The sequence below is a fragment of the Pezoporus wallicus genome, unplaced genomic scaffold, assembly GCF_028554395.1.
Source record: "Pezoporus wallicus isolate ANWC-B61680 ecotype Strahan unplaced genomic scaffold, APGP_CSIRO_Pwel_v1 contig_2908, whole genome shotgun sequence".
Lineage (NCBI taxonomy): Eukaryota > Metazoa > Chordata > Aves > Psittaciformes > Psittacidae > Pezoporus > Pezoporus wallicus.
In genome coordinates, this window is record NW_026642179.1 from 4,382,764 (window position 1) to 4,403,005 (window position 20,242).

General features: G+C 44.7%; 1 protein-coding gene across 1 annotated transcript in view; it reads left to right on the forward strand.

Moving 5' to 3' along the window:
* The window catches only part of CACNA2D4 (calcium voltage-gated channel auxiliary subunit alpha2delta 4), a 127,242-nt gene that overhangs the window by 36,473 nt on the left and 70,527 nt on the right, over positions 1–20,242 (forward strand). Inside the window, exons 14-24 of the mRNA XM_057428135.1 lie at positions 41–118; positions 1,208–1,288; positions 3,709–3,783; positions 5,134–5,220; positions 8,687–8,758; positions 12,943–13,004; positions 13,662–13,729; positions 13,868–13,913; positions 15,195–15,292; positions 17,209–17,302; positions 18,579–18,674. Of these exons, the coding sequence (XP_057284118.1) occupies positions 41–118; positions 1,208–1,288; positions 3,709–3,783; positions 5,134–5,220; positions 8,687–8,758; positions 12,943–13,004; positions 13,662–13,729; positions 13,868–13,913; positions 15,195–15,292; positions 17,209–17,302; positions 18,579–18,674 (857 nt within the window). The remainder of the gene's footprint in view (positions 1–40; positions 119–1,207; positions 1,289–3,708; positions 3,784–5,133; positions 5,221–8,686; positions 8,759–12,942; positions 13,005–13,661; positions 13,730–13,867; positions 13,914–15,194; positions 15,293–17,208; positions 17,303–18,578; positions 18,675–20,242) is intronic.

Below are 20,242 nucleotides of genomic sequence, written 5' to 3' on the forward strand. Positions count from 1 at the left end.
TACTGCATTTGCTAACACGTGGCTCGTTCTTCTGTGGCAGCTCTTTGCATCTCAGGCTCAAAGTCTGTTGCTCATGACAACAGTGGCTATGCCAGTCTTCAGCAAAAAGAACGAGACGGTGAGTGCAACACAGGCTTCCCTCTCCTTCAGCCAGCAAAGGTGAAAAGGGTACAGCAGACCTTTGTAAGGTTTTAAAGCCAATGGGTCTCTGAAAGAACAGCCAGCCATTACAGACTGCGGTAGACCTCTGGCAGAAAGGGCAGCTGACAATTTATCTGACAAAATTGATAGTTGGAATACTGTCTTTTCAAAATACCCCTTGAACATTATATTTCCCCTGTTTTATCCCTTCCATTTTCAGACTGAGCCTCGTTCACAAACCTATAAGGTTTCAGGCTGGAAGAGATCATTGCCTTGCCTAGTCTGTGCTTTTTACTGCAGACCTTTACGTTTCATATGGATGGTTTTTCATGAGCCGAATAACCTGTGTTTGGCAAAAGCATCATTGAAGAAAGGCATCCAGCCCTGACCTCTTTATTGTGGTTTCTCACTCTGCAATAAAAACTGGTGTCTAAATTCCACTTCCAATTTGTCTGGTCTCACCTTCCTGCCATAATGACTTTCTCAGCAGATTAAAAAGCCTGTGTCCTTCTGTATCTTCTCCTGGCCCTAAAAACAATTGCCCGCCTTCACCACCTGAGGCTGGCCTTAACCTGTAGCAGCACAGCGCTGCAGTGAGAGATCCTGTGTGTCATTTTCTCATTGTGTTCTCTGAACACTTATTAAACAACCAGTTCTCCATTTAGGGGTCATTCCTTTTTCCTAGGTTAACATTTGGCATTTGGTTTAATCAACCCAAGCTATCAACCAATCCATGTTGTTTTGCGTGACTGCCTTGTCGTTACTGTATATTTACATATACTGAAACTGAGGGGGTTTCCCTCAAAACTTGTTTTCAGTGATTTTATGCTACTTCTGAGCCATAGTTAAAGATGCTGACTAGTGCTGGGTAGAAATACTCCTTTTCATAAAAACTGGAGCAAGCTCTTTAGACTTTTTTAAAGTATGCTAGCTGGTTTTCAATTAACATATTCACACAGGCCTGAAGAGGATACAGAAGAGACTCATAGGAACACAATAATGTGTATTCAGGTAGAAAACTACCCAGGTCTTGCTTCTGAAAACGGATTCTCCTTTGTTTTTTAAGCGATCTCATGGCATTCTCCTTGGTGTGGTGGGCTCCGATGTACCACTGAGGGAGTTGTTAAAACTTGCTCCACGGTATAAGGTAAGACTGAGATAAAAGGATTTACTGTTTTGCACCAGTCATTCTTCCAAGGGCATGACTGAGAAATCATTCCTCTGCCTGTAGGAAGAACTATAAGTGTGAAGCAAGAGATGCTGGATGTGGTGATGTGTGATTTCTATATAGCACATGGGAAATCATTCACTATTAGAAGCTCTTGTGCTGCTTCAGAAACACAAGTCCCAGATGATCCAGTAGATTGGTAACACATCATGGGGTGTTTGCATCTTGATGGTCACTAACCTAGATCCCTTGGAGTTGATATAGATCTGACAGCCTACCTCAGAAGAATCAGTTTTATATCCAGTTCTCAGTGCACAAAAGCTGCAACACCAGCTGGCAAGAATTAAACTAGTTTCACTTAGCAGAAAAACTGAGGACTGAATGGACTGCAGAGAGCCAAATTTTCTGCCATGCCCAGAGGTTCCTTTCTCCAGATCAGCGTGAAGATTTCTTGGCAGGAGAGTGCACAGGAAGTTGGCTCTCATTCACTTGTGCTGTACCTAAATAAAGTATTTGCTCTCCAGAATTGTTAGTCCAACAACTTTCCATTAGTAATATGTTCAGTATAGGTAAAAATAGTACATTCATCCATAGGAGCCCTTCTCCCCCATGCACACACCCCAAGATGCAGTTTAGTTTGGTTTCTGCTGTAATGTCTGTGCAGTGACCTTTTGTTCAATCAGTCTGCACACCAGGAGACAGCAAAGCACATCTGAGGACCACCATGAAATCAGGTGATTTGAGCCGTCATTTCCAGTTTTCAGTTTCTCTCTAGTACCTATCAGACAACTACCACCAGTTAGGCAGTTGTCCAAAATATAACTGCTGAAGACTCACAGAACTGAAAACACTGTCAGAGGCCAGGAATCTGTGTGGTGCTTGCAGACATGGATGCAGGGCAGACCATTCATTTGCAGCTATAGGAAACAATCCTTCAGGCAACCCAGGAACTAAGTGGTGTGGTGCATACATTCAGCACCAAAAGCTAGCTGGTTTGGGTCTAAGGAAACCTTATCTATGAGTTTCAATTTTTATCGATGTTTATTTTCTTTGTAAAACCACCTACTCCCACCATGTCACTCAAACGCTATATGTCACAAAAATCTTTCTTCTGGGACTAGGAAGGACACTGTTCTTTCCTCCAAGAAGTGGCAAGGAAGGAGGGAAAATCATCTGAAGGATGTCCTTACATTAGAGGCAGGAAGCGACTTCCCAGAACCTCTTTCAACTCCAGACCAGTTTGGAAACCTAGGATCCTCAACTTAAGCCCCTGGCATATGAATTACAAAGGACCAGCTCCAAAGTTACAGCCCTTGAGAGATTGTGCATTTATGATGGTGCTTACTGGGCTGGGAAATTCCAGCTTTAACAGGCCAACAAGGAAGTTTGCTGTAGTCCTGATTCAATGCCTTGGTTTCACTCCTGCCATGCTGAGCTGAGCTCCGTGTGCTCTGCAAAAACCGTTTCAAGTAGGTAGAGTCCAAAGTTTTGATCTGGGATGTGTGAAACACAGAATTCTTTCCCTCCAAAAGAGCACAGACGGATTTTAAATGACTTGCCTCCCCACTTCCCAACTCTTATCCCTGCAGGATCATCTGTATAGGAATATAAATTTGCAACATTTTTTTTAAGACAGAAACCTTAGCCATTCTTGTTTTCCTTGAGGCACCTCTTGTTTTGGCAAGCACAGGCCATCAGCAGGATTTTAGCCACCTGGGGTTTAGCTGGAATTTGTATTATATATGGGCTTGATCTGGGTAATTGCTCTCTCAAAATCTCTTCCAGATCAGGTAAACCAGTGCCTGCTCTTGTTAGTTTGTGCTATTTCTTAAAACGCATTTTAAAACTACAGGGTTGTACAATTGGCCTGGGCCGGGTCTGATCTTGCCAATACTGAAACAAAGCTCTTCTGAAGACTGACTGGGTTTCCAGGGAAGCCATCTGTGAGATTAATACTCACTTGATCACTAACTGCTCTGCATAGGTAGTGACTGGCATACAGACCTGTCACCACTGTTTCTGTACTGTTTACAACATTCCCCATCCTTGCCCATTTTATGTGCAGCACTGCTGTGCCTGCTGTGGAGAGCTTATTCTGCCCCTGTATGGCAATTGTCCATGAGCACAATCATACTCTAGGAGGGCATCTTTTTCTGAATGCGTATGCAAATCAGCTACCTGCCCATCCTTTTCTTCATCCCATCATAGTCAGCCTGCTCAGACAGAGCAGCCAGAGACCTGGAGATAAATGGTTTGGGATGGACCCTGTTTTCTGCCACTCAATCCCTTAAAAAAGGGAAATACTTCTGAATACTTGTGGTGCCAGGGTGTCAGTGGCACCCATTACACAGCAGTGTTTATAGCTAAAACACTAATTATTCTAACGCCTCTTTCTCCAGCTGGGTGTCCATGGATACGCCTTTCTGAACACCAACAACGGGTACATCCTTTCACATCCAGACCTCCGTCCTTTGGTATGTATAGCTGTGAATTTGAGAACCTTTGCTTACTTGGAAACAGCAGCTTTTAGGGATGCTCCTGATTTCTCATATTTTACTGAGCTGTGGAGGCTACCAGGCTCTGATATATAGGCACCCAGGAGCATGAGGGCCAGAGAAATCAATTCCACATACAAAGATGTGTATTTGGACAGATGTGTATGAAGTGTAAAGTACCCTGCTTGTCTGTTCTCCTAAATGTGAGAGTTGTATTTGTGTGTGCTTGCTGCACTGTGAGTGGACATGTATCTGCATCAACACAAGGTTTCACTGCTGGGCATATCTCCTACAAGAAGATTTAGCACAAGTAGCACCCTAGTAATAGCTACCCAACAGCTGTAGTGTGGACAGTCTGGGAATCTGAGGATAGCAGGGTCCACAGATCTTAGGGCCATGGTAAGTCAGATACAATTGAGAGACCAGTAGGCTGCAAAGACCCTCTGGGACTTGAGAGAGCAGACACAAGGACAGCATTTCTCCCTCGCGGTGCCACCTGGAGCTCCAGGCTGCACATCTGTCTGCAAGTACACAGCTGTCCCCATTACTCAGATACCCAAGCATGCAATGATTTCACATTTCATATACATGCCTGTCACCGCAAATCCACCTGCATGCAGCTATAAGCTTCCTCTTGGCTTGGCGGATTCATGGTAGCTATCTTCAAAAAGGAAGCTTTGCGCAGGGAGACCACAGGCACCAGTAGTTACTTCAATATCTGAAGGGACACATAGTGTTTTCAGGATGGGGCAAGGCATGGGCACTGCTTTATCCTCCACCTGAAACTGGACTCTCTTAGTCTGCTTCACATCTCTTCCTTCTCCTAGATTACAGAGAAATAGCTCTCGTGCATGTGTTAGCCCTAGGTGAAAAGCCTACCTTTGTGTCAGTGGAGTCAAAGCCTAATTCCCATCAGAAAAGATCTCCTGCTGGTTATTATTAGTGTTAATGGGATTGCACGCTAAGTTGTACGGGGAAAAAAAATATTCCCTGGAGGAAAGTGTATTGTGCTGATCTATTTAGAAGAATATTCTCACAAAGGGTCTGCCTTTACCTCCAAGTTTACCTGTGTTCCTGACTGCCCCTTGCTCCTGGATCAGCCTCTCCCACTTCAACTCTTCTACCCCTCCAGCGCCCACATAAAGAAGTACGTGGCATGGGACCAAGAAGGCACTCGCACCCAAAAGCTGCCTTCCTAGTCAGAGAACAAATGAAACCCCTCTGTTTTTCAAATTACATCTCAATTCTTTAAAGGTTAGTTTAAAAACTTACCTAGACTCTTACCTGATTTGTTGTTTGGTTTTTTTTTCTTTTTTTAATGAACACCAGTATAAAGAAGGAAAGAAACTGAAGCCTAAGCCAAACTACAACAGCGTAGATCTTTCAGAAGTGGAATGGGAAGACCGTGATGAAATAGTGAGTACCAGAAAGAGAATTTAGCCTGCTTTTGCAGCTCCTTCTTTCTGTTACTTTGGGTGCCTGTATGGAAGGAGCAGGGGAACAGCAGGCACTCATGCTTTTTTCCGTGCCTAACTGGCTCCTGCTACAAAGGGACACAGATGATGTTCCTCTACAAAGTGCCTGTCTTCCTTCCCAGTATGAGCTTTCCTTCTCATGGATCAGGGAGGGAAAGCACTGGCAGGAGGAAGGAAGCACTTTGCAGGGGCATACATACACTGTTCCAAGGAGCCAGTCTATATATGGCCCAAATGCTGCCTTCATGTAAAGCCAAGGTAATTTAGGAGTATGGCAGTGTCCTATGATGTTACCCAACATGTAGTATGTGAGATATAGAGGAAGCCACTCAAGTAATGAGATCTGCAACAAGGAAAAAAGGACATTCAGAAAAAGACTAAAGCTGGTAGCCATTGCTACCAATAGACAAAGAGGATAAGGGACTTAAGACACTTGAGGAGAACCAGTTTCTATTGCACAGGTGTAGATGCACTGAAAACAGTAGCTGACCAGAGGGAAAAGATCAGAAAATACCATTTTTACTGTCTTTTAAGCAAAATTGTTTAAAAGGGATAAACATGAAACAGCAATCACCTTAACAGCTGCACATTGCCACATATAATGAGAAGGTAGATCGGTTCCTCTGTGGCTGGTTTTCTTTTACTCAGAAGATTTAGGAGAGAATAGATATTAAGTTGCTAAGATAAGAACTGAATTTGGAGTAAGACAGAATTAGCTGTGAGTCACGTGCTTCTGGATTACAGGGGAAACTTCCAAGATAAACGGATCTGATGCTATAGATACCCACTTAAACAGTTAGGACAAATGAACAGCCCTGCAAGAGGATCAAAGTAGCTACTGCCTCTAGTGCAGGCCAAGTACAAAGGGTCTCAGCAGCAGAACTTGGGAAGTGGGAGAGTGGCAAACTAAGAAAGGAAAGAGTGGAACTGGGTGTGAAACATGGAAAGCAAGATAAAAATAAGAAGCTTCATGTGCAGTGGAACCACCAAGATGCAGGTTGTCAATGGGTTTGTGTGGCTTCACTGTTATCTTCGAAGCTCTGCTCCCACTGTAGTTATCTCTCTTACTCGAGCAGTTTCTGGAGCTGCACTTCTTTACAGTTTGCTATTTTACACATACACGAAAATAATAATCCAGGGAACTGGAGAAGTTTGCTGTCATATTCATTTGGCTATCAGGTTCCTGTCTGACCAAGTAACACTGATACCTGATGCAAATATGATGCAAAGTGTCAGGTTTTTGTCTGTAGGCAATCAGAGTAAAACTATCCAATGGAAAAAAAGTCACGAGAGGCATGAAAAACAAAGCCACTTTGTGTTCCTGTACTGCCTAACCCTTTCCAGCAGAAAGGTTGTGCAGTCTCTGAGGGTACACAGACATTCAGTGACGCAAACGGTATCTGCAGTGTGACTTCAGCAAGTCTAGAGACTCTCAAGATACACCCACTGCAGCAGAGAGCTGCCAACATTTCAACACCCATATTTGCAGCTATGGTATTAGATCAATGACAGACTCAACATCAGTTGCAGTATAATCTCGGCAGCACTGATAAGCAACATATTCAGACTGGAAAAATATGCCCAAGTGCTAATGATGTGTAATACAGACCAGCTGCTAAACAGAAATGTAGGAGAGGGAAGATGGCACTGTCTGGAAAATACCAATTGATGCACAACAGCTCTAGTTTGGGCTTGCTTGTATAACAACACAGTGTTCCCCTCAGTGTGAGGGGGAAAGGGAAGAATCAAGAGATCCTCACAGCAGTCTAGAAGCTGTCACCCAAACAGCTTTTCTTCAGTTTTTACAGAACCACTGAAGAAGAAGTTAGTTTGGAAAGATGTTGAAACCGAGTGGCAAAACACATAGATATTGTGAGAACCTCTCAGTTAAACTGTATGTCTGTGCTGGTTTGAAGCCACACAAGCAGACCGGGGAAAGGAGTCTGCAGAACTCATTACCAGTGATGGGCACAGCAGAGACTCATTGCCGTGGAGCAGGAGAGTTTGCTGTTTGGAGTGTCAGGAATGAGTGCTTCAGCATCCACCAGAGCTCCTCTGCATCCAAACTCTGCTACACACTTTTCCAAGTAGGGTACAGCTGCTGCCAGAAGTGTCCTACCTGAAAAGGACTGAGCATTATGGGTGCTTACAGACATCAGGATTGTAATTGACTTCTCACTCCTGGAAAAGCTGATGAGGAAGACATAGCAAGCCTGGACTGTGGCACCAATCTACAGCTACTGTCATCTGGGGGCTGCTCACAAGACCAGGAGCCTGCCTGCAGAGTAGCTGGAGCTGAGGAGATCCAGGGAGATCTCAGATAGCCACTCATTTACTCTCCCACTGCCTTACAGGGGAAAAATGCCTAATATTCAAGAAGATATGGATGAAACCAATATCTGGACTAAACCCAAAACCCATAGCAAATGCTGCAGGCTGTCAGACCTGAACAGAGAGTATGCTGTGGCTCTGGCAGGAGGTCAAACACTCTTAGCCAGAAAGGAGTAATAGTACCAGTCAGTGTTTTAATTTCCAAGACATGGGCCTTGGGGAACACAAGCTTTATATTCTAGGTCCGTAAATAACCCACATCAAACAGCCATAATAAACAAAACTGTGGCCTTGTAAAGCAAATGCAGTTGAGACTGGCTAGCACCTGAATGGAGGCCTGTCTCTGGAAGTAAGGAAGCAATTTGTGTGAATGAATAAGTTACTTCCCACCTTTTTTTCTACCCAGGCTGAAGCAGTAGGTTGATATGCTCTGGCAGGCTAGACCTGAAGTTAAAGCCTCTGCACTAGTGGAAAAATTCCCTGGCTCTTTCTTGCAAGAGGCTGGAAGTAACTGTGAAAACTACATTTTGCCCTTGGAAACTGGATCGAATAAAGTGGTCTTCTCACTGCCTACCCTGCTATCATACACTCTTGGTTTGCTGTCTTAAACAGCTGCGCTGCTGCACTTCAGAAGTGGTGCTGAATACAGCCTACAATTTATAAATCAGTTTTAAAAATGTCAAAGAGCTTTGGAATCAGTCTGGGGGAGTTACTGGGTTTCTCAGTTGCCTCCACTTCCAGGCTTTCAAAGCACCATGCTAATGACTTTCTGGCTGCCAAACTGTGAAGTCTGAAACTTGGACTGGCAATTTCATAGCATCCAGATCCTTTCTTTTCACTGAAAAGACGTATCAACAAGCTTTCAGTATAAGCCATCATTATTCTGTGTCACTTATCAGCCTGATGGAACAAGGATCCTGACCACCGAGAACAGGTTTTCAGTTTAAAAGAAGCAAGAAAGACCTGGGGGGAGCGGGGGGCACAGTCACTCTTTTCTGACAGACCCTGTATGTTAATAGCAAGCTCTATTAATTCTTGTCCTGCTTGGAGACACTAACGCTTGCTCACCTCTGCAGCTGAGAACTGCCATGATCAATGGGGAAACAGGCTACCTCTCTATGGATGTGAAGGTCCCTGTGGATAAAGGGGTAAGACATTATACTTCTGCTCAGGTCACACGAGGGAGGGGATGGGAAATGGATGCTGAAGTGCCACAAAGGATGTGGTTTTAATGCTCAGCATTTCTGAGTGTGAAGATTTTATTGTTTCACCATATACATAACACATGTGCTGAAGACATAAAATAGAGCATCGTTAGAAGTTCTTTTTATACCTATCAACATTCTGCTCATACAAAGGTATTGGAAATGCCTCCCAAATCTCTTCTTTGTCCAGGCAAAGCCAAAAAGCATGCTGTTAATTGTTTATAGGGCTGTGAAATGAATCTGGGTTCTTCAAGAGTTTAGATTGGGGAAGGCTATACTGAGCTGATCTAGACAGACAGAGGTTCGGAGGCTATTTTGTAAGTCCCTTTCCCTACCCAAAAACACTCATGAAAACTTTGTCCCTCACTCTATTAGAATGTGATTTCCTCTATCCAGGTTGAGGATTCCATTTCTATGCAAATATTTACAGATGTTTTATGAAAAGCCCTAGTGAAAATGGAGACTTCTGAGCGTTCCCTACCAGCTCTTAGGTAGGGTTATACATCTTCCCTTGGAATCAGTGCAAAATTATCTTGCACATTTACATTCACTGGTACTTTTTCATTCAGGCTTATTTAACTCTCCCAAAGATTTTGGCTTTCATCATTTCCTGTTAGGAAGTATTCCAGAGTCCTGCAAGTTACACTGCCCAGAAGTCTTCCATATTTCAGGAAAACTTTCCATCTCTTATTAGAGAACAATATTTTTTTTTTTGGCAATCAGGCTGGCTGAACTGCTCCCATGCTAAGCTACAGTCGACACCAATTCCAATTAAACCAACTGCTCACAGCCACTGCTGAAATGGTGCCATTTCTTAATGAAGGCACCACCCTGTTTCCTTTGAACAGTTGTGCTGCTACAGCTTGTAACTAAATTCTCTTTATTTCTAGTGTTGCAACTATCAGGTACCTGTCAATGACTTTGCCCTTCCTCTCCTGGGCATTGCCAGCATCTGCATTTGAAATACTTGCACACTTTTCAGTCCAAGCTGTTCAGCAATTATTAATGTTCCCTTTGTCACTTGTACTATTTCTGGTTCACAGGTACCTGGGCTGAATTATTTGAGTACTGTTTCCCTGTTGCTCCTAGTTGCTATTGTAGAGAGTCTCTATTCTCTGCAATAGGCATTTCTGAACAGTGAGCCCCAGTTCTCCTTTCTTTTGTCCCTTCAATATTTTTATCCCTTCTACAGCTGCGTGGGAACATCTTCCTTGGTTTCCAGGCTTCTTAGCTATTTTTCCAGTTGCCATTTTTCCAAGTGAACCCCACTCCTCTGTTTTCTCTAATCTGTCTAATTTTTAGGGTCATTGAGATTTTTTTCTCAGTAGACAGAGAAGTATTGTTTTACTTTGTCTTACAGATCACTGTACATAAAGGCTCCTAAGACAGTCTCTTCCTCTCATTAGATCTTTTTCCCTGTTGTTTGCTCTTTCTTTTTGTTTACAGTGCTGCAGCTGGTTCTCACTCCACATCTTATTTAAGCCCACTTTAACAGATTCTTCAGAGTGAAATTTAATGAGAAGCTGCTTCAAGTGCTTTATATAAACCCAGATACATTGCATGTCCTTTATTCACTTCATCTATTCATCTATTACCTTTGTTATTTTTTCAGAGAAGCAATCATGGTTTTCCAGCACGATCTATTCTTTGTAAGTCTAGATTGCTTATTTTGCTAGCTTAACCTCTTTCTCTGTCTCTGTGTACCCTCAATAGCATTTATTTTGAGTCATCCAAAGACACCTCTTTAAGTTCAGTATTTTAGGGACATCTTTCTGCTCCTCTACTCGGGGAAAAAAAAAGATAACAAAAAGTAGCCTTTGTGAGAGATATTAGCCATTTTATTCTGCAGCTCTGTAAGCTTTATGAAGCACAATAGGAAACTGAAGCTGAGTATGTGACAGTTTCACCATTATCAGAATACACGTGGAGTGGGGACCAGAAGTGAAACTTAGCAATTCTCACTTGTACTCTGCCAGCTGATGAAGCAGAGCAGCATTGAAACAAAGAAAGTGCTGACAGAGCCTTGAAACAAAGACGATGAGGCAGAGAGAAGGGCTGAGTGAAGGGAGTAGGAATTATTCTGCCAGCCACATAAATGCTAGCTCCCCAGGTTGATCTCAGGGAGGCACTGAGAGCAGAGTGAGATAGAGAGGAGAAAATACGGACCAAAGAAAAGGAGTGGTTGTTATAGAGACCTAGCGGCAAAAATGCCTTTGCTTGCAACTAGGGTACCATAGGGTTGTGACTGTGAAAGCAAAAGGGCAAGGACATGTGTAAGAGCTGTAGCAAACCGCATTAGCCAGGACTGGATACCTAGTATAAGTGGTGACAATACCAAAACTGGAAACACGTCTTCCCAGACCGCAGGTGCTGGGAGTCAGCTATCCTATCCCTGTGCCAGCACACCCACATTCTTGTCTTCTCCCTTGCACTGTGTTGTGGGAGGGATGATCAGTCCTGTCTGATCATCCTCAGCCCTGCTCAGCTCAAGGGTGCCTCTGCTCCTCTTCCTTCCCATAGATAAGTGCTGATACATCCAGCTCTCTTGGGGAGGATTTGCCACCCATTCCCTCCCACCCAAACAGAGGTTTGCCCTCCTTCTCAGAAGGTACAAGTGCTGTGTGGCTGCATGTGCAGAAGAGGGGCAGCTCAGGGGAACAAAGGATAAGCAGAACAAAGCCCTGCTGAAGGAAAGGTTCTCAGAGTAGTGGCGCCCATGGGCCATTTTCCACTGCACCCTTTCTCCCAGAGACCGGCCCACACTCCTGGATCTCCTTCCACATACCTCCCTGCCTCCACCATTAGATCAGACTGGAAAGGAAAAGGAGACTTAACACCTCTTGTACCTTCCCCATAGCCACCAAAATACCACCATGCCATGGTCCTTGGTAGTATCACAGCACTTTTATAACATCTTAGGCTCAGCAAAAAACTCAGCCCCTGTTGCTCAGCAGTACACAATTGCCATGAAAGAAAGGGGAGAGAAGTGGCTGAGCCATCTGCCACTTCCTGACCTACCAATAACCCCCATCCCCATCAGCCCATACACTGCATGCACAAACTTGGGGCACAGTGTGGAGCTGTTGCTGGCTCCCCCTTTGTGCCTTGCTCGGCTTGCACTGCTGCGTGGCTTGAGCAAGCTGGAGCAGGCATGACTTTCCCTGGGGAACACTGAGTTTTCTGTGTTCACTCCCTGTCTCCCACACACATCCTCTCACCTCGTTTTCAGACTGGGGCTGGGATTTTAAGCATATTAGGGTTCATATACTGGCATAAGGGTTGGATAGAAACTTTCCAAAAACTTTTCTCCCTTGGAAAAGAGTTCCACTGAAATCAACACTTTCCTACAGGAAAAGGCCAGTCTGGCAAACAGCTGAAGTTCTGAAGCAGCTTTCAATAATCTGAAATGTCTTCAGTTGAAATATCAGTCTGAAAAACAAATTTTCAAGTGAATCAAACCAGCTTGGATTTGAATCAGCACTTTTTTCCAATTTGAAAATGTAAATTGGGGGTTTTACTGATGTTTTCTAACAAAATTGAAATACGCTAATCTTTTGTCCCAGTTTAGCACAAAAGCAAATGTCAGGAATGTCAGCATTTCCCACAGGAGTGGGGAGACTTGGCCTTGGCTGCCCACCCACACTGTGGGTTGGTTTGCCATGCTGTCTCTCCTCTAACCCCACCTCTCCTTCCTACCTGCCCCACTGAGCCCCCCTCCTGCTGGGGATAATAATGATGATGATGTGCAAAGCCATCAAGGTTACTCGGTATAGCAAAAGAGCAGCAGGGCCCCAGCACATTGGCTCAGTGGGTGCAAGAGGGAGGGCAGTTTCCCCCCACCCCTTCCTTCAGGCTGTGCAGGAGCCCTAGAGCAAAGAAAGGTTTAACTGAAGCCCTACATGGAAAGACAGAGTGGCTGCCTGGATCCTGAAAGTCACAAATTGCTGAATATGCTGAATACTGCGCATTCAACCCTGCCTCCAGCCAGCCCTAGCAGGGAGTGAAGTGTTGGTAATGATCAACTGCTTTTGCCTAGCTTTGGGGATGTACATCCCAGGTCCCCATCATCACTATGCTCTTGGTCTGTCAGATGGTCTCTCACTTTCTTATTCATGCTCTTATTCCAGAAACGAGTTCTTTTCCTCACCAATGATTATTTCTTTACGGACATCAGTGGAACACCCTTCAGGTGAGCAAGGATTCATGTGACACCAATCCAGGGTGTCAGAAGTCTGCCATCAGGGACAGCAAATCGGTCTCTTTTCTTCATGAAACTGGCTACAAGTCATGAGTACAGCACTGTGAATAACTGACTTTTTTGTTCCTTTAGCCATTAAAATATCCCTGGGGTCAACTCAGAAGGTATATTAGATTTATCTGAGGTTCAAAGTCTAAAAGATATAGCTCAGGTGAAACGTTTCATTTCAGAGAAATGAGACTTCTTCAGTTTTCAGTTCCACTGAATATATTTTATGCTCTGGTGTATGATTCTAAACAAAACATTGTGATAAACTGAAAATTATAAAACATCTCATGAGAAATCAAGCAAAAATATTTTTGCTTTTTTTTTCCCCAGCTGAAATGGTTTTAAATTAGCACAAATTCAAGAAATGTTATTGTTGACCTGAGCCTACAGCACTGGTCAAAAAACAAGTGTCACCAAAATGCCTCATAGCTCTATAGACAGGCTCCTTAGCCTCGTGCTGAAACTGGATCTCACCTAATCTTTCGATCATGTTCTTTTCTTTAATAGCTGTGGGGTTGTAATTGCAGGGAATGCAGTGTCATGTTCAGGGATTACACCTCTCCTTGCTGACAAGCTCTCTTTTTTCCTTCCTGCCCGCAGCCTGGGTGTTGTGCTATCCAGGGGACATGGGGAGTACATTTTGCTGGGGAACACTTCAGTGGAAGAAGGTAGGTTAATCTGACACAGCCACGCTATCCTAAGGGATAAGGTAGCTACTCTGAACTTCACTGCTTTACTTCTCCTTCACAGCCTGTATGTGTCTGTCTGGTACCTAACTGCATACTCTATGTATTATCTGGTTTCAGGTTTGCATGACCTGCTCCAGCCAGACTTGTCTTTAGCGAATGAATGGTAAGTGGAGGAAATCCTGCCAGTCACAGAGGACTTTGTCAGGAGATTTTGGCAAAGTTCCCAGGAATTTGGTTTGAGTTCACCACTCTCTGTGGCCTAGGGAAACAGTAGTGCTGTTCAGGGTCTGTACCTGCAAAGACCTGATTGTCTCCAGGCAATTCAGTTCCATCTCTTCCTTCGGGAGATCCCACCAAGGCCTGGCACATCCCTCTGCTAAGAAACATCTCCTGAGATTTATTCTCAGTCTTCTGTGCTCAGACCTATTTTATTCCTCCTTGTGTTGCTCAGAATTGTGCCACAAAACCTACAGTATGTCAGATCTGTCAGGAATTTTTTTTGCAAGCTTGGTGAGAGATTGAAATGCTTTTTTAAATCCTAGCTTATTTTTGGTTGGCGTTCTTCTGAACTGAGCCTAGACCTAATTTCTAGTGAACATGGAGGTGATTTATGACCCCCGTTTCAATAGCAAGCGTAATTTATGGGTTTGCTTGGTTTGGATACGAAATAGGGTGAAGCATGGCACTTTCCATTTATTGCTGTGAGGTTTGGGATTTTCATGAACCCGACATTCAGTTACACTCAAGCACATGAACCCAGCCTGTATCAAAGCCAAAATAACTATATTCAACAAACCCTGCAGCCCTTCACACCTCTCATTACACTGTCAAGTTTCACAGGCAGCACATTTGAGACATAAGCAGTGACTTCTCCTTCTTCTACTCCTAACTTGGGGTGTCAGCTTACCACACTTTACATATTCATTTCTCTTAGGCTTCCCTCATAAATCACTCCTTTCAGCTCCTTTATGAGCTGTAATTCTCTCTTATAACCCCTTACCCTCCCTTGTTCTGACAATGAAGCAGTCAAAATTGAAAGCAGGATTAGAAGAATGGGATTTTTTATAATACAGAGCATTTGTAATACTGCTTCTCCCCAAAATGTGTCCTGAGGCTCCTGCAGCTGTGTCCATTTGGGACAGCTTTTACTGCCATCCTATCATACTGCAATATCATTTCTCATCTCACATTTTGTTTCTTCCTCTTGCTTTTTCTGCTCTCAGTCTACTCACATTGCACACGACCCTCTGCTTTTCAGGTCTCTCCATCAGATTGTTATTGCTCATATAGCCACATTGTTAGATTTTGAGTAGGAACAACATGCAGCAGCAGCAAAATCTCTGCAGCACAAGGTCCCTTCCTGAATTTTTGTTTGCAGCTATTATTTTCTGGAGCATTTGCCTGACTGGGTTTTCTTTCCTCTTGCTTCTTCCCTCCCCACCAGGATTTACTGCATCACCGACATTGATCCAGACCACCGGAAGCTCAACCAGCTGGAAGCTGTGATCCGATTCCTCACTGGAGAGGAGCCTGACCTGGAATGTGAGTCCCAAGCACAGAATGGGCCCTGATGGGATTTTCCTGTACTGACCATGGGGGAGAGAGGACTGTGACAAACTGACTGGTGTCAAACTAAGCTCCTGTGACACCTGCCCGCACAGGCAGGACTGAACTCAAGCCCAGCTTAATTCACAAGTGGAAATGAGCTGAGGATCCACTTCCTCATCTCTGTCAGAGGAATTTTTTTCCATTTCAAAGCTGTCACATAACTTGGCCATATTGGAGGTCTCAGCACTGGAAACACCAAAAGGTGAAAGGCTTGAATGGAGCTTGGCAAGGGCTGCACACCATGTTTAAGACAGACTGACCAGCTGGGCTAGAGGGGGTGATGGCAGGAGGAGCTAGGAAAGCTGCTGTAACTACTCTTCTCCCCAGGTCTCTGGCCAGCATCCTCCATGGGCTGCTCAGTGCCATCTAGAGAGATGGGCTCTTTCAGAATGAGGAGTATTCATCTTGTTTTCCAAACATAATTGGTAACTGACTCAGGAAAAAAAATGTGACAGAATTATTATCTTTCCTACTCCCAGTGCCGTCCCTTGCACCCATTCTCCAGGCAACATGTAGCCACACAAGCATCTGATAAAGCACCTCTATAGAGTGGGATATCTGTGCAATTTAGCTTTAGGATGTCCTTTAGCCACCTTAGGTGTGCCAAGTACAAGCTTTTGCATGTAATGCCTCTACCTGAGAGGCACAAACCTTTGGCACAAGGATGGGAATCTCTTAAAACTAAAATCAAATGTAATCCAATAATTTTTCCTCTCTTGCATAGTATGAGCAGACCCCTCCTGGCTGCCTTTGGAGCAGGTTGAAAAGAGGAGATGTATGAATTGAAGAGGCCAGAGAGGAGGAGGAAGGAAGTTTGAGGAGAGCTGACTATGAGAGCCAGGCAGACCTGGAAGTGCTGTGGAGGAAAACCAAATATGATTTGGACACATCCCAGCCAAATTAAATGAGAGAGTTCACGCAGTAGCCCTTGGGCCAGCCTAGACAGGACAACATGTGAAAAATGTGCTCTACACTGCAACCAGGGAGAATGGTCCTACCTGGAGCCTCTGGCAGAAAGCTCCAGGGGAGACTGGAGGTTCACCCCTCAGCTTTTGGAGCTGGGGATACAGAGGATATGAGGCCAGCTATAACCCAACTGAGAAAGAGATACTGGCAGCCTATAATGGGGTTCAAGCTGCTTCAGAAGTGATTGGTACTGAAGCACAGCTCCTCCTGGCACCCCAACAACCAGTGGGGTTATGACAGGGGTTTTAGAGTATGTTATTTAGCACATGATGATACCTTGAAGCTTACAAAACATTTCTCAGTTCCAGTCCAGAGCAGACTAGACTGGTAGCCTAGACTGGCCAGAACTTCTGGTGGAAACCAGGACAGGACATTGTCTAATGGGACTTACAGGAAGGATGGCTAACAGAGAAGCCAATGAGTACAAGGCCAGAGTAGAGGCCATGAAGAAGTCACTAGTGGTCCTGAAGAAAGCTTCTTGAATGGATTGGGGTGGCTGGTGTCCTCTGTACAGGGCATCCAGAAGAAAGGTCAAGGCAAAGATCTGAGGCAATGACTGTGGTCAGCCTATTCAATCAAGGAAAAGGTCAGAGTGAAGGTCTGATGAAGAACTTCATCTGAAAGCCTCTCACTTGCCCAGACTTTAAAACCCAAACCCTTCCACTGAGTTTACAGTTGATAATCTTAGCTGTAACATCTGTTCTTGTGTTCTCCTCCATCCCGGGGTGGTAGGTCATGTTCTCAGACCTCAACAGGAGGCCTCTTTTTGTGCTGTGTTGTTCTACTGTCCTGGCAAGGCAGATGCTCCTTAACAAAGGACTCTCTAATACATCTAGGGAGGAACATGCTTTTCTTCCCTGATTCTTCTTCTCCCTTCTTCTTAGGTGATGAGGAGTTGGTCCAGGAAGTGCTGTTTGATGCAGTAGTCACTGCACCCATGGAGGCCTACTGGACAACCCTAGCCCTCAATATGTCCATGTAAGTGTACAAGAAATAAATATGGGTAAGACATCATTGAGGATGTATCTCCAGATGCTATGGGCTTATGCAGTGCCCAAAACAGTCACAGACCATTGTAGAGTGTATAAGAAACTCTAGAAATAGCTCAAAAGCTGACAGAAATAGCTCAATACCTTTAAAAATAACTCCAAAAGTGTCTCTGAGGAGTGGACTCCAACAGGCTGGGCCTTCTCAGGAGAGCCTTTAGTTTGGTGAGGGGCTTTTTGGTAACAAATCATTAACACAACCCATGTCTTGAATATCACTGGAGAAGAGCAGTGATCTGGGTGTGTCACTGCAAGGGGTGTTCAGCACCAATTCTTTGCACCACCTAACTCGGATGCCTTGCATTTGCCCCTTTAGTTGATAGAGTTTGGTACCTTAGGACACCTCAGGGCATTTCACTTTGAAGTTGTTATGATTTATTTCCCCCTTTATCAGTTATCCCTTTAAATGGCAGCAATGTGGTTTGGCCCAACTCCCCTTATGACTGTAGCAGAAGTTCCATCCCAGGTGGCAAGTAATTTGTTCCTTTACCAGCAGTAAAGAAAAGGGAGTTTGATCTTGTCTCTGTTGGTGATGCCTTCAGACTGAGCTTCACAGAGTGGATGGGCTGGCTTCAGTGAACAACTTCCTAGTCTATTTCCAGTAAGGCATCTATTGCTTGTAGTACCTCGTATCAAACAGATCTTCTTTCAGCAGACTACATGCTACTTACCTGTGTGGCCTTGGGATTCCTGTCCCTCTTTCAGTTACCAGTATCCCTACCACTGCCAGATGCTCCACCAGTGGCAGTCATGCTAGGACACCCAGTTAACAGCATGTCTTTAAACAGCTGCACCAGGACACCCTCTTCAGAGTCATTCTGCTACCCTACCCATTCTCTGCATACCTGATCCTGCCACTCTCTCTACGGTTCCTCTCCTTCATTTCAGCTTCATGTGGGCAGCCTAGAGCAGGGCTAACAGGAGGAGAGGAGCTTATGGTATACTTAGAAGAGAATAAAATAAGCAAATTTCAAAGGTGTGAATCTAGGTACAAGTCTAAGCCTGCCAGTTGTTAGCCAGTAACAACCTGTTGCCATTAGCAGGGAGGAGCCAGTGCCACCCCTGGTGTGAATAGGTTACGTTGCTGATGAACTTGGGACTATATCTCCAGGTGTGGTTTCTTATTTGAAATGCCCTCACCCTGTGGCAGAGAGATGTCTGTTCTTGTGGGAACTGTTTGCTTCTGCTTGTGTGTTTCTGTTCCACAGGGAGACTGAGACAGGTGTTGAGATGGCATTTCTGGGCACTCGGGCTGGGCTCATGAGGAATGCCCTATACGTGGGCTCTGAGAAAATTTCCAACAGGTAAGTCCCTAAATTGCACTAAAGGGTTTCTCTCAGTGTCTCTGAAGGGGCAGCATGAAACCACCACCAGCCTTAGAAATGTATTTGGGAAGACAGAAAAAAAAGGAAAGAAGCAACACCTCAATGGCCTTGGTGCCTATTTACAGAATTAGGGCAGTGGTCCTTTGTCTTCTTCTGGTTCGAGTTTTTCTTAAAATGCTCTCCCAGCATGCATTCCATTCAATGAAAACCTTCAATTATTCCCTGACTTCAGTCAGCTAACAAAGAAAATGTCCTCAGTTACTATATATCCCCAGGACCATTTTGCAGTGCAAAGGCTCTGCACTTCAGTGCCCTGGTGACATTCCAGCTTGGCTAGATTTGATCTTTCTGTCTCAATTTCTCTTCCAGTTTTATTCTGTTCTACCTCTTACATTGCCTACATCACAGTACCCCAGTGCGTTCCAGTGAGGCATTTAGTGATGTGACTGACATCTGCCATATACGATTCATTCCCTTGTGTTCTCCCTGAAGGCAAAAGCGTGTGTTCAGTGGAGGATTCTGACACGGAAAGGATATAGCTTGCATTTTTGCTGTGTTTTGAATACACAGGCTGGTGCATGCTGCTTAAGAAAGGATTGGTCACAGAGGCACGCCAGCAGATGGAACAGAAGGGGACGGAGTCGGTGGTGGTCGTTAGCTTCTTGGCAGCTCTTTCACTGTCTCTGAGTTCCCCAAACACAAGTCATAGGTTCAAGGCAGACAACTCTGCTGTGCCTGGAAGGTGACATTCTTCATGTTTTTGAGGCAGTCCGGATAAGTCAGAGTAGTCAGGCTCCAGCAACAAGGAAGAAATCTATGTGTGCTGCAGCAGGCAGATATGATGATTCCCTATCCCCCACTGCGCATCAGGAACATCATTTGATGCTTTTAAACAGATGCAGTCATGACACTGCAGTGACAGACCCCCACGCATCACGTAAGAGGCACTTCTGGAATCCCCGGAAAGGGAGGAACTGTATAAATGAGTAATTATCGCTATGTCAAAATATCTAAACAGGAGACTGAAAACAAAGGGGATTTGTCAGGCAAGATGTAGGGACCTCCAGGGAAGGCAATGACCTGATTTTCATGAGGCCTCTCCTGAGCACCCACTGCTTATCTTGCCATGCCTTCAGGACTCATCCTCTTGCCTTCAAGAGCACCCGTTTCCTCAAATACTTCATCCGCCCCTAGGAGTTCCATATTTAGCCACAGCAGCATGACCTTTGGTTTGGGGTGGGTTTCGGTTTGGGTTGGTTTTTTTTCATACAATCTCAGACTGGTTTGGGTTGGAAGGGACCTTAAAGCTCACCCAGTTTCAACCCCCTGCCTTGGGCAGGGACACCTTCCACTAGAGCAGGTTGCTCAAAGCACCCTCCAACCTGGCCTGATAGGGTGGGACAGCCACAGATTTTCTGGGCAACCTCTTCCAGTGTCTCACCACCTTCACAGTAAAGCGTTTCTTCAGAATATCTAATCTAAATCTACCCCCTGTTGGTTTAAAACCATTCTCCCTTGTCCTGTCACTACCTGCCCTTGTAAAAAGT